The following is a 12,859-nucleotide window of genomic DNA, read 5'->3' as shown; positions in this document are numbered from 1 at the left end:
CACAACTACAAAAACTAACTTGGTAGTCAAAATGAGCTAAAAACCACAAAAATCTAAAGTCATTCTATCTGCAGTATATAATTAGCTATGCCATTAGGAAATACTGTCAGGCTTCTTCAAAACTGAGGCTCAGACATAAGCTACCTGAAAGAAAGTAAATTAGATCCAGATATATTTTAGATCAATATGAAGAAAATTAATTAAAACTTACTTCATGATATATTTGGCTCTGTCTATTGTTTGAGCTTTAACTTTTACTAAAAGTGGGTGACTGTTGTAAGTTTCATTCTTCCACTGGCCATACAGACGATATCTTAAAAAATGAGATGAAGAATTAGGAAAAGTTAAACACTTTGAGGTTAATGCACTAAAATAGTAGTTCAAAATACAAAAATATTACATATTTACCTGTGCTGATATGGAAATGTTTTAAACATTCCCCATAGTTCCTCAGACATACAAGCATTGCAGTCCATCAAAGAAAGAGATGGAAGTAGTACCTGGTCAGTAATGCTAAGCAAACAGCTGAGGATAACTTCCTAAGAAAAAGGGAGGAAAAATTATTTCAGTAAGAGGTCTGTATTAATCCCCCCACAAATAAATTTGTCAGCCTTGGAAAAATTGCCATTTCTTGATCACATAACACACCATATATAATTCCCCACACTATCACTGTTATTTTCCATATAATGGTTGTGTTTTCCATCTAAGAAAGCAAATGAAGTGAGGGAAGGAAAGAGGTAGCTAGAGAATGAGGAGCTTTTATTATCCCTCTTCCTTCTTCACATGGTAATCCTCAGAAACAGGAGATTGTCAATCTTAAAAGATAACTTGTATAATAATTGTTCACACAGGTGATGAAAGCTTGTCCACAGTAAAATTTGCAATATGCTGTACCTAGACAAACATTAGACACATTGGATTTTTCTAGTCTCTTACCGTTTTCTCTTTATCTTCTTGTTTGCTTCCATCAGACTGAAACTAAAATTGTAAAAAAAACTATAAATAAAATGTAAAAAGGTTAAAAATATGCTGTCACAATTTAGTTTCTAATTTGAAAAAAATTAACTTGCACATGGTTGTGAATTATTTCCTTACTACTTACACACATATAGGTTTTATATATAGCCATTATTACCAATTAATGTTGTTAAACTTCATTTATATTTCTAACCTCTAAATCATTTGCAACATTCATGAGTTTCAAATGTTGTTTATAAGCTAATTCTTTTCTCAATCTCGTCAGAAACCAAAACATCACACAATTCAAAGTATCCTACCTAATAAAAGGGTAATATGCAAATTGACCGCACCTTCGCTACGCCAAGGCCATGCCCACAAGCCAATCAGGGCGAGTATGCAAATAAACCCAACCAAGATGGCTACAGCCACAGAGAGAAAGGTTTCCCAGGCAATGGAGGAAGCCAAACTTTCTGCCTGCCCTTGCTAGGCCTAAGCCTCCACTCAAGCTACAAAGTTTCAATTATAGAAGGTAAACAAATCTTAACAGAAATGGCGGCAGAACGGAGCTGGAGAGAGCAGGCCAGGGTTGCCCCCGGCAACAGAGAAAGCAAAGCTTTCCGCACACCCTGGCCAAGCCCAGGCCTGCACTTAAGGCTACAAAGTTTCAATTGTAGAAGGTGAATTAATCCCAACAGAAACAGCTGCCGGCCATGGAGTGAGCAGGAGGCTTGGCTCCGCTCCAGCTACAAAGTTTCAATTGTAGAAGGTAAATAAATTCCAGATACCAGGGCCTCCTCTTGGGTCGCCAGGGGGCATGGCTGGCCTGCAAACCACCACAGGCCCCTTGCTCAGGCAACCCCATGCCCCAAGGGAACCTCCACCCTGATCCAGGACACCCTTCAGGGTAAAGCACCTGGCCCCCACCTGAGCACCAGGCCTCTATCCTATCTAATAAAAGAGTAATATGCAGATTGACCATCACTCCAACACACAATATGGATGCCCCCATTGGTCAAAGATCCTGCCCCCATGTGGACACAAGATGGCCAGCAGGGGAGGGCAGTTGGGAGGCACCAGGCCTACAAGGGAGGGCAGTTGAGAGGGACCCAGGCCTGCAAGGGAGGGAAGTTGGAGGCGTTCAACCCTGCAGGGGAGGGCAGTTAGGGGTGACCAGGCCGGCAGAGGAGGGAAGTTGGGGGCAAACAGGCTGGCAGGGGAGCAGTTAGGCATCAATCAGGCTGGCAGGGGTGTGGTTAGGGGGTGATCAGGCTGACAGGCAGAAGCGGTTAGGGGCAATCAGGAAGGCAGGCAGGCGAGCAGTTAGGAGCCAGCAGTCCTGGATTGTGAGAGGGATGTCCGACTGCCCGTTTAGGCCCGATCCCACAGTGGGATCGGGCCTAAACGGGCAGTCGGACATCCCTCAAGGGGTCCCAGATTGCAGAGGGTACAGGCTGGGCTGAGGAACACCCCCCCTCTCCATGCACGAATTTCATGCAACGAGCCTCTAGTTTATTATAAAACTGTAGCCAAAACAAGTTAGTTATAATGCATTTGCACTTTCCCATCAATTCTAGGTTTTTCCCTTACAGAATTGATAAAATCTAACACTAAAACAACCACAAAAGAGTAATCCCAAAGAAATTTAAAGGTATATTTCAAATCACTACTACTACTGAGAAATAATCCCAAAATATTAATAACATTGCTGACAAAGACAAAACCACTACCTAAATAGGGCATACTGAAAAAACATGGGTCAGTATTATATCAATGATTTGCAGATGGGCAGCTTAAGTGCCATGTTTGACAATGCTATTTATTCAAAATTAAATAGTAATACTTGTCTGTGTGTAGCAAGGTGGACAGTTGGGAAAGTGTGCAAAGGACAAATGAAACATGTATACTCAAGAACAATCTTAGAGTTCTGGATAGGATTTAGCATAAATGCCAAGGGAAGGAAGGGTATCCTATCTAATAAAGAGGTACTATGCAAATTGACCATCACTCCAACACACAAGATGGCCACCCCCATGTGAACACAAGATGGCTGCCACAAGATGGCCGACAGGGGAGGGCAGTTGGGAGGGACCAGCCCTGCAAGGGAGGGCAGTTGGGGGTGATCAGGCCTGCAGAGAAGGGCAGTTAGGGGTGACCAGGTCTGCAGAGGAGGGCAGCTGGGGGTGACCAGGCCTGCAGGGGAGGACAGTTGGGGGAGGGGGGGAACCAGGTCTGCAGGGAGGGCAGTTGGGGGAACCAGGACTGCAGGGGAGGGCAGTTGGGAGTGACCAGGCTGGCAGGGGAGGGCAGTTGGGAGCAACCAGGCCAGCAGGGGAGGGCAGTTGGGGGGGACCAGGCAAGCAGGGGAGGGCAGTTAGGGGTGACCAGGCCTGCAGGGGAGGGCAGTTAGGGGCAATCAGGCCTGCAGGGGAGCAGTTAGGCTTCGATCAGGCTGGCAGGGGAGTGGTTAGGGGGAGATCAGGCTGGCAAGCAAAAGCAGTTAGAGGCAATCAGGCAGGCAGGCAGGCAGGCAGGCAGACGAGCGGTTGGGAGCCAGTAGTCCTGGATTGTGAGAGGGATGTCCCAGATTAGAGAGGGTGCAGGCTGGGCTGAGGGACACCCCCCCCCCATGCACGAATTTCGTGCACTAGGCCTCTAGTAAGCTAATATGCAGCTAACAAGCTTCCTATTTTCTTGGCAGATGAGGGTATTCTGTGAATGTATGTTTACATGCTTAAGTAATTTAATGGGTGTAACTAAAGGAAAGTGTAACTTCTGTGCAACATTTTCACCTAAGACTAATTCAGGGACTGCCATGTTATCCTGATGGGAAAACAAACACAATAACATTTGTTTTAATAGACAGGATAAAAAGCTTTTGCTCTCTTTCACAGAAATAATTATTTAGTCAACATATATCCTGGTCAGCAAATAAGGAGTCAGGTTATTAAGGATTAGCCTGGCAGAAAACAAACTAGATAGTTGTTTTTGTTTTGTTTGTTTGCTGGGGGTGGGGGGTGGGGGGGTAATACTGGGTGTACACTGGGAAGCAGAAATAAGGGTATGTCATAATTAGAAGAACTAGATTTATAGTATACTAGAGGCCCGGTGCATGAAATCCATGTATGGGTAGGGCCCCTGGGCCTGGCTGGCAATCAGGGCTGATCTGTGGAGCGATCAGCAGGGCAATCGGGGGGCCCCTGCTAGGTGCATCCGCCTTGGCCAGCCTGGGGCCTGCAGGCTGCGGGCTGGGGGCAGCTCCTGTATTGAGCGTCTTCCCCCTGGTGATCAGTGTGCATCATAGCGACCAGTGGTTCCGGTGTTCAGTCGATTTGCATATTATGCTTTTATTATATAGGATTATGTTGGGGACAAAGGCAGTTAAGCTACTCCTTTCCTGGTATATACTATGATTCAAACAAACCTAATAAGGCTATACATAGTTTTCTCTGTAGAAATAAGATATTTCTTAGTTACTAAACTGTCATAATTCCCTTACCAGATAATTACATAAGTTTCAGATGCCTATATATCAATTCTCTAGAGTTCATAAGCAAAAAAGTTGAAAGAGAGAAATATGGAGGGAAAAATGAAACCATCTAGAAAAGAGATTTTCAACCTTTTCCATCTCATGGCACACATAAAGTAATTACTATTGTTCCGCTGCACACCAAAAAGTATTATTTTTGCCAATCTTATAAAAAATAGGTATAATTTTGATTCATTCACACCGGACAACTATTGTTGTATTGGCTGTTGTCATTTTTTTATTTGACAATCTAAGGAAAAAGAGGTCAGTGCTCTTGACTAAATAGTCAGGTATTACATGTCTTGAAAATTCTTTGTGTTTTTTTGTTGTTGTTGTTGTTTTGTTGTTTTTTTGTGGGGGTTTTTTGAGAGGGTGGGGGGAAGAGAGATGGATTGACTGCCTCGTATTGGGGTTTAAATCCCAAACCTGGATATGTGCCCTGACTGGGAAACGAACCCACCACCTTTTGTTGTAAAGGACAACACTCCAACCAACTGAGCCACACCAGCCAGGGTGCATGTTTTAAAAATTCTTGCAGCACATCAGTGTACCACGGCACACCTGTTGAAAATCACTGATCTAGAAGAACAGAAAGAAACCTTTCTATCAAAGGCTAATTATAACAAAGATGAACAAAACAATAAATCAAGAAGTACATACTGGTAAAAGTAATTTTCTTTTGTCCCACCCCCCTGATGCTTTCTTTTTCTTTTAGTTTACTTTGCTTTTTAGTTCAGAAATAAATATAAAACTCTCCATTCCCACAATACAATATTAAAAGTTTTACTGACTTGCCAGGCCAGTAGGAAATGGGAGGAAGAAAAAGACAAAGACATACATTCATTCATTCAATTACTATGTGCCAGGTACTGGGAATTCAAAGATGAGAAGGATGGAGTTCCTATCTTTGAGGATCTCTAGCAGATCAAAACTATGTTTGCCAAAGTACTGTTAAGAAGTGAATTTTTAAGTTTGAATAACATTGAGCCCTCACAATTATGCCTAGACAGAACATCAGCTATAAATGGCCCCAAGCAAGTTCCGATCTTGCCCTATTAAGATGGAGCAGGTGACAGGGTAGCGTAACAGCAGTGGGCAGAAAAAGAATACAGTCCATTAAAAGGGGGCAATTTGAAGAATCAAGAAATAAAGGCTAGGAAAAGTTGTAGATATAACCAGATAAATTACTTTTTTATTACTAACATTTTATTTTTAGTACTTCTAACCCATGACTGTTTCAAATGCTACTCTAGACTATGCTTTATCTCAGAAAAGAAAAAAAAAACACAAAGATATTTGACTAGATTGAAACCTTAAGCCACATCTAAATAAATTATGGCACTATTTTCACCTTCCTTATTTTTTCTCATTCTTATTAACTACCATTTATTGAGTACTCACTATGTGCTATATACTAGGCTAAGAACTTCACATTTATGTCTTAAGCTACTCTATGAGGAAAATCTTTTGCTAGAAAGGATCCAAGTAAAACCCATCAAAGTAACAAACAGGAAAATATAACCTATAGATTAAAAGTTATGGGACATGAGTTTACAAAGCCTGGAGAAGAGATAACTAAATCATATTTCAATGTTTTGGTTCAAAACCTTGTTTTATTTTTCAATCAGAAACTCTTAAGAGTTTATAAACACTTAGAAATAACCACTAAGTTACCTGAGGAAAAACCCTTGAGAGTAGAAGCCCAGTGGGACTCTGCCAAAGAGAGAACCAGCTGCTTAGGCTTACTATCTTTCAAAGGAATTAAGCTTAGATGGGTGAAGGATTCAGAGGATAAAGGAATTGGACACCACTTGGCTGGGCATGCTAGTACCTAAGTTGTTGACCAGGCTAGGTAATCGGATCTCAAATAAGAAAGCAGGGGTTCCCCCAAATGAAGGCTATACTCAGCCTCATTGATCTCATTCACTCCCCTATATCCTAGACTACAGAAAAGAATGAAAAGAAAACCCCATATTCAAACTGTAGCTTGGGAGGAGGACTTGGTCATAAATAAGGTGGAAAGAGTATGAGGATTCATTCACACTTTATCAGAAAGAATATCTGCACAGAGCTATCCATATCATGAAAAGAAATGCTGTGGCTACTACAGAAACATAAATAGCCACAAAAAAAGAAAAGCATATTAAGGACAAATGAACTTAGTCTGGAAGAAAGTAGAAAACAAAGGATAGAGACAGATTCACAAGTATCTATATATAGTTACAGAAAAAAACTAGTAGGAATGAACTCAATAGAACAAGAAAAGCTTGGAAATGAGATACACAGATGAGATGAAAACAGTGATTGCAGAGATAAATAAAATAGCAAAACCCCACTAAACAGACATAATTTGAAATTGCAATGAATTTCCAGAATTGCAAAATTTAATGTTATTTCTTCAATTTCAGATATACTACATTTGTATAGGCAGTAGAGTATGGTGATTTTGAGCTTGCCCTCTGGAGCCAGATTGCCAGTATTGAAATCACAGCTCTGTCCCACAATGTGTGGCTTGGGACAAGCTACTTCACCTAGAGCACAAAGATTAATTAAATGAGCTGATAGCCAAAATCTGAAAACACTCAAGTGCCCATCAATAGAAGAGTGGATTTAAAAAGTGCTGGTGCGTATAAAATGGAATATTACTCAGCCATTAAAAAAAGGAAATCTTGTCCCACTGGTGTGGCTCAGTGGTTGAGTGTTGACCCATGAACCAGGAAGTCATAGTTATCCCGGTCAGGGCACAAACCCGGGTTGTGGGCTTCATCCCCAGTGAGGGGCGTGCAGGAGGCAGCTGATTGATGTTTCTCTCTCATCCATGTTTCTATCTCTCTATCCCTCTCCCTTTCTTTCTAAAATCAATAAAAACTTATTTTTTTTAAAAGAAGGCTCTCTTACCCTTTGAGACAGCATGAATGGACCTGGAGATTATTATGCTAAGTGAAATAAGCCAGAGAAAGACAAATACCAAATGATCTCACTTATATGTGGAATCTAATGAACAAAATAAAGTGATGAACAAAATAGAAACAGAGGCATGGATACATGGAAAAGACTGACAGCTGTCAGGTGGAAAGGGTGTTGGGTGCTGAATGAAAGATAGTGAAGGGATTAAGCAAACACACACACACACACACACACACACACACACACACACACACACACACACACACAGATACAGACAACAGCATGGTGTTAGCCAGAGGAAAAAGGGAGGTGGAGGGTAGGTAGAGGTGGGCAAAGGGGTGGGAAATGAGGACAGAAAGAGACTTCACATGGGGCGATGGGTGCATGATGCAGTGTATAGATGATGTTTTGTTGAGTTGTACACTTTTGTGAATCAATGTCACCCCAATAAATTCAATTTTAAAAAAGAAAAGAAAGATTAAATGAGCTGATTCACAGAGTAGGGCCAGGCACAGAATAAGAGCTCAATATTAGCTATCACTATGGCAAACAATTTATTAACATCAGTTGGATTAAAAAAAAAAAAAGTACCAAGGAATTCATCTTCAAGTTTGTAGGTGCTATGAAAAACATTCAAGTATGTCAGGTGACATTGTTAAAGTTGTGTTCTACAATTTAAAAAAATTTAAAGACAGCAAAATGTTTCCATTCATATACAAATATTTTATATAGAGAGGTACCTCACTGCCTCTTTTAAGACTAAAATAAAAACCAAAAGTAATTAATAAACTAGAACAACAGTTCTCAAAGCTTGGTCTTTTGATCAGCAGCAGCATCACCTGGAAACTTGTTAGAAATGAAAATTCTCAGGTTCCATCCCAGACCTACTGAATCAGAAACTCTGAGGATGGGGTCCACCAATCTATGTTCTAAGACTTCCAGGTGACTCTGCTGCATGCTAAAGTTTAAGAATCACTGTACAGTAAGTAAATCCTCAGTTAACATCATTGATAGGTTCTGTGACTTGAAGTGAAACAACATATAATGAAACCAATTTTACTGTAGGCTAATTGATGTAAACAATGTTAAAACAATGTTTACATCATTAATGTTAAAACAAAACATTATTCAAGGACCTGTTGCACTAATCCTATACTACCTACCTCAAATTTAAGAAATACATACACACAAACACACACACACAATCAGAAAGATAAATGATTACTAATAACTATAGGCCGAAAGACTAGTCTGTTAAGTGATAGCTTCTATCGTATATAATAAAAGCCTAATGTGCTAGTTGTCGGTCGTCCGTTCAACCAATCAAAGCGTAATATGCTAATGATATACTAAGGCCACTCAACCACTCGCTATGACGTGCACTGACCACCAGGGGGCAGACAGTCAACTGGTCAACCAGTCGCTATGACATGCACTGACCACCAGGGGGCAGACGCTCCAACTGGTAGGTTAGCTTGCTGCTGGGGTCCGGCCAATCGGGACTGAGCGAGATGGGCCGGACACGCCCTGGAGCCCTCCTGCGGTCCCTCCCCTGGCTGGCCAACCTCCCACATCCCTCCCCGGCCCAATAGTGCGCTGGTGGGGTCCCTCCACCTGGCCTGCACCCTCTCGCAATCTGGGAACCCTCAGGGGATGTTGGAGAGCTGGTTTCAGCCCGATCCCCATAGGCCAGGCCGAGGGACCCCACTGGTGCACGAATCCATGCAGTGGGCCTTTAGTAACTAAATAAGCTACTTTCTAAAAATATGCACAATTTATATATACAAGCAACCCCAAACTTATGAATGAGAGCTCTGTTAAAGATGTTTAACTGTAAATACATTATTTGGAACTAAGGTCACATTCTCCCTTTAAAAGAAATCTTATAAAACCTGGTTAAATTCCTAGCTAGGAAGCCTTTAAACCTATAAATACAGACCAAATGATTTATTACACTGAAATATTTTTATGGGTAAAAAAAGAACAAAATTCTAACTCAGATCTTTAGAAAGATTCCTACTGCAACCTTAGCAATGAGAGAAGAGAGATTTCTTCCCACATTGTGATCAAAATAAACATTTTTCTCTTCCCTTCTGTCTTTCTACTTCTGCAAAAGTAAAGATGAGGCATCAGGCACAACTGTGATAGAACAGAGGTATAAGAGGGCTGCAATGGAGATGGTGGAGAGGAAGGATGATAGCTTTAGCACCTGTGCATCTTGATAACAATACTGCATATGTTTATGCATATGTCTATGCATACAGGACTTCCACAAGTTGGATATTTGGTCTCCTGCTTACAAGTTTATGATACTTGTTGCCAAAGAAAGAATTTCAGAACAAGAGGTCTCAACATTAAGATTTTCAACTAGCTTTCTAGTAGTGATGACCTCCCCAAGACAGGATCTCCTTCACCCCTCTCCAGAAGAGGAGAAGAAGAAACACAAGAAGAAGCACCTGGTGCAGAGCCCCAATGTCTACTTCATGGATGTGAAATGCCCAAGATGCTATAAAATCACCACCATCTTTAGCCCTGCACAAATGAAAGATGTGTGTGTTGGTTGCTCCACTGTCCTCTATAAGCGTACAGGAGGAAAAGCAAGGCTAACAGAGGATGCCCCTTTAGAAGGAAGCAGCCCTAAAAGTACCTCGAACTAAGATAAGTGGGGAACTATCCCAATAAACACACTTTGGATATAAAAAAAAGAAAAGAAAATATTTTCAACTGAAAAGAATAGCATTAGAGCCCAGCCAGCATGGCTCAGTGGTTGAGTGTCAACCTAACAACCAGAAGGTCATGGTTCAATTCCAGGTCAGGGCATATGCCCAGGTTGTGAGACATCCAGGAGGCAGCCGATTCCCAGTGTGGGAAATGCAGGAGGCAGCCAATCAACGATTCTCTCATCACTGATGTTTCTATCTCTCTCTCCCTCTCCCTTCCTCTCTGAAATCAATAATATATTTTTAATAAAACATAAAAAGAATAGCTTTAGTGGGTTAAAGATGAGAAAGAGGCAATTTACACTGTCTCAAAGTATCTTCCCCACAAGATACACATTTACAACAAAGGAGAAAAGAGCAACTGTACAGTAGAGAAACCTGGCAATCGTCATCTTAACCAAGCAATCAATGTAAACATCACCAGTAGGGAAACAAGTTGACTTCACATGTTTCCCAAAAATGATGCACTGGGAAAGATACAACCTTTTTTCTTTGAACAGGCACTAGTTAACATGACTCATCCTTTTCAGACTATATGGATCAAGATAATAGAACACTGTTATACTTCCTTTTATGTAAATGTTATATAATAAGTGATATCTATAATAATAAACTACTTAGCAGGTTTCTCCAGAGTTATCTTATACAGAGTAAATTTATAAGTATATAAAAAATTAATCTACCAGCTAAACATTAAAAACCAAATCAAATATTTCAGGTGTCAAGGGATTAATATACAACAGTTGTTAAATTTTCTACACAGTCACTATTGTCAAAATTAAGCCCTATATGTGTAGCTCAACTGGTTAGAGTGTTGTCCCAATACGTCAAGAGGTTACAGCTTCAACCCCCAGTCAGGTCACATACAAATGAACAAAAATATTTTTAGTTAAAATTACAGGCAATCAAACACTGGAGAGAAGTGAGCCTGTGCTTGTAACAATTGCTAGATTCTTTTTGTTGCCTTGTTTCACAATTGAAAAGAAAGTATGTGGGGGGTTTTCAGTTTCAAGACCTTGGGTTAGGCAAAGATCTCATAGAACACAAAGAGCAATCCAAAAAATAAAAGTACTGCCAAACTAGAATTAAAATTTAAAAATTTTGCTTTTCAAAAGAAAGTTAATAAAATAAAAGGGCAAATCAGACAGGGAAATAATAATAAAAGACAAGCTAATTAAAAATGGGCAAGAGATTTGGATAGATTATTTGATAAAGATGATTACAAATGGAAAATTAAGACATGATAAGATGCTCAATATCACTGATCATCAGAAAAACATAAATGAAAAGCACAACAAATATACACCCATTAGAATGTCTAAAATTTAAAAGACTGCCTGGCCGGTGTGGCTCAGTTGGTTGAACATTGTCCCATGCACCAGAGGTCACCAGTTCAATTCCTGGTCAGGGCACATGCCTGGTTTGCGGGGTCGATCCCCAATGAGAGGCATGCAAGAGGCAGCCAATAGATGTTTCTCTCTCATTGATGTTTCTCTCTCTCTTTTCCTCTCTCTCTAAAATCAATAAAAACATATTTTTAATTAAAATAAAATAAAAATTTAAAGACTGACAGTACCAAGTGTTGATGCAGACGTGAAGCAACTGGAAGTCATACACAGTGCTTTAGGAATGTAAAATGGTCACACATGTTGAACAGTTTGGCAAAAAGATAAACAGATACTTATCCATATGACCCAACAATCCCATTCCTGGGAAAACAAACACATGTGCCCCTCCCCCCCAAAAAATTGGAAAAGAATATACATAGCAGCTTTGTTTATAATAGCCCCCAACTAGAAACAACCCAAATGCCCATCAACTGGTGAATAGATAACTCTGGTTATGCCTATACAATGAAGTAGTACTTGGCAATAAAGGAACTTCTGACACATGCAACAACTTGAAAGAATCCCAAAAACATTAAGTGGGGGAAAAACAGACAGAAAATAGTACATTCTGTACAATTCCATTTATATGAAGTTCTAGAAAAAAGGAAAACTATAGTGACAGAAAGCTTATCAGAGGTTGCCAGAAACCAACAGTAAAGGGAGGGAATTGATGACTAAGGGGAAAGAGGGAATTTTCTAAGGTGATGAAAATAGTCTATATCATGATTGTGGTGGTTGGTAAATAACTATATACATTTGTCAAAACTCATCAAATTGTATACTTAAAATCAGTGAAGTTTATTGTATGTAAACTATAACTCAAACCTGATTTTAAAAACAAAAAAAATATATAGCATAAATGGTTACCCCTGAGGTAGTGACTGGATAGGGTACAAGGAAAACTAGGGTGCTGGTACAGCTCTATTTCTTGATCTGGGTGGTAGACATATGGGTGTTTTAGTTTGGAAAATGTCATTGAGCTACACAATTATGATTTGTTTACTTTCTATATGTATGTTTTATTTCAATAAAAAGTTTACTAAAAAATTAAAATATGAATCTGTAACAGTCTGAGGTTCAAAGGCCTTCATACAAATAATGACAATGATTCAAAATAGCAGCCAAGAAAATAACTGAGAAGAAGAAAAGCAAAGGGAAAGAATGATGAGTTAACCACCAATTATAAGAGGATTCAAAAAGCTTTCACTTGTCTAAAGCACATTTTCCTATGTAGGCCACTTGACTAATAATCTAGCTAGATAGAAATATATAGACATAGACTTAGACTTGGATAAAGATAAAAATAGAGATATAATTATATAGATATACATATACTCTATATAATTGTATCTATA

General features: G+C 39.9%; 1 protein-coding gene across 2 annotated transcripts in view; it reads right to left on the bottom strand.

Moving 5' to 3' along the window:
• THOC2 (THO complex subunit 2) overlaps positions 1-12,859 on the bottom strand; it is a 133,199-nt gene that overhangs the window by 44,933 nt on the left and 75,407 nt on the right. For both annotated transcript variants that reach the window (XM_054709513.1, XM_054709475.1), the window contains exons 13-15: positions 940-981; positions 409-539; positions 212-313 (exon numbers count right to left, since the gene is read on the bottom strand). In XM_054709513.1, the coding sequence (XP_054565488.1) occupies positions 212-313; positions 409-539; positions 940-981 (275 nt within the window). The remainder of the gene's footprint in view (positions 1-211; positions 314-408; positions 540-939; positions 982-12,859) is intronic.

Source organism: Eptesicus fuscus, chromosome 1 (assembly GCF_027574615.1).
Source record: "Eptesicus fuscus isolate TK198812 chromosome 1, DD_ASM_mEF_20220401, whole genome shotgun sequence".
Lineage (NCBI taxonomy): Eukaryota > Metazoa > Chordata > Mammalia > Chiroptera > Vespertilionidae > Eptesicus > Eptesicus fuscus.
This window is presented reverse-complemented; position numbering and strand designations above follow the sequence as displayed.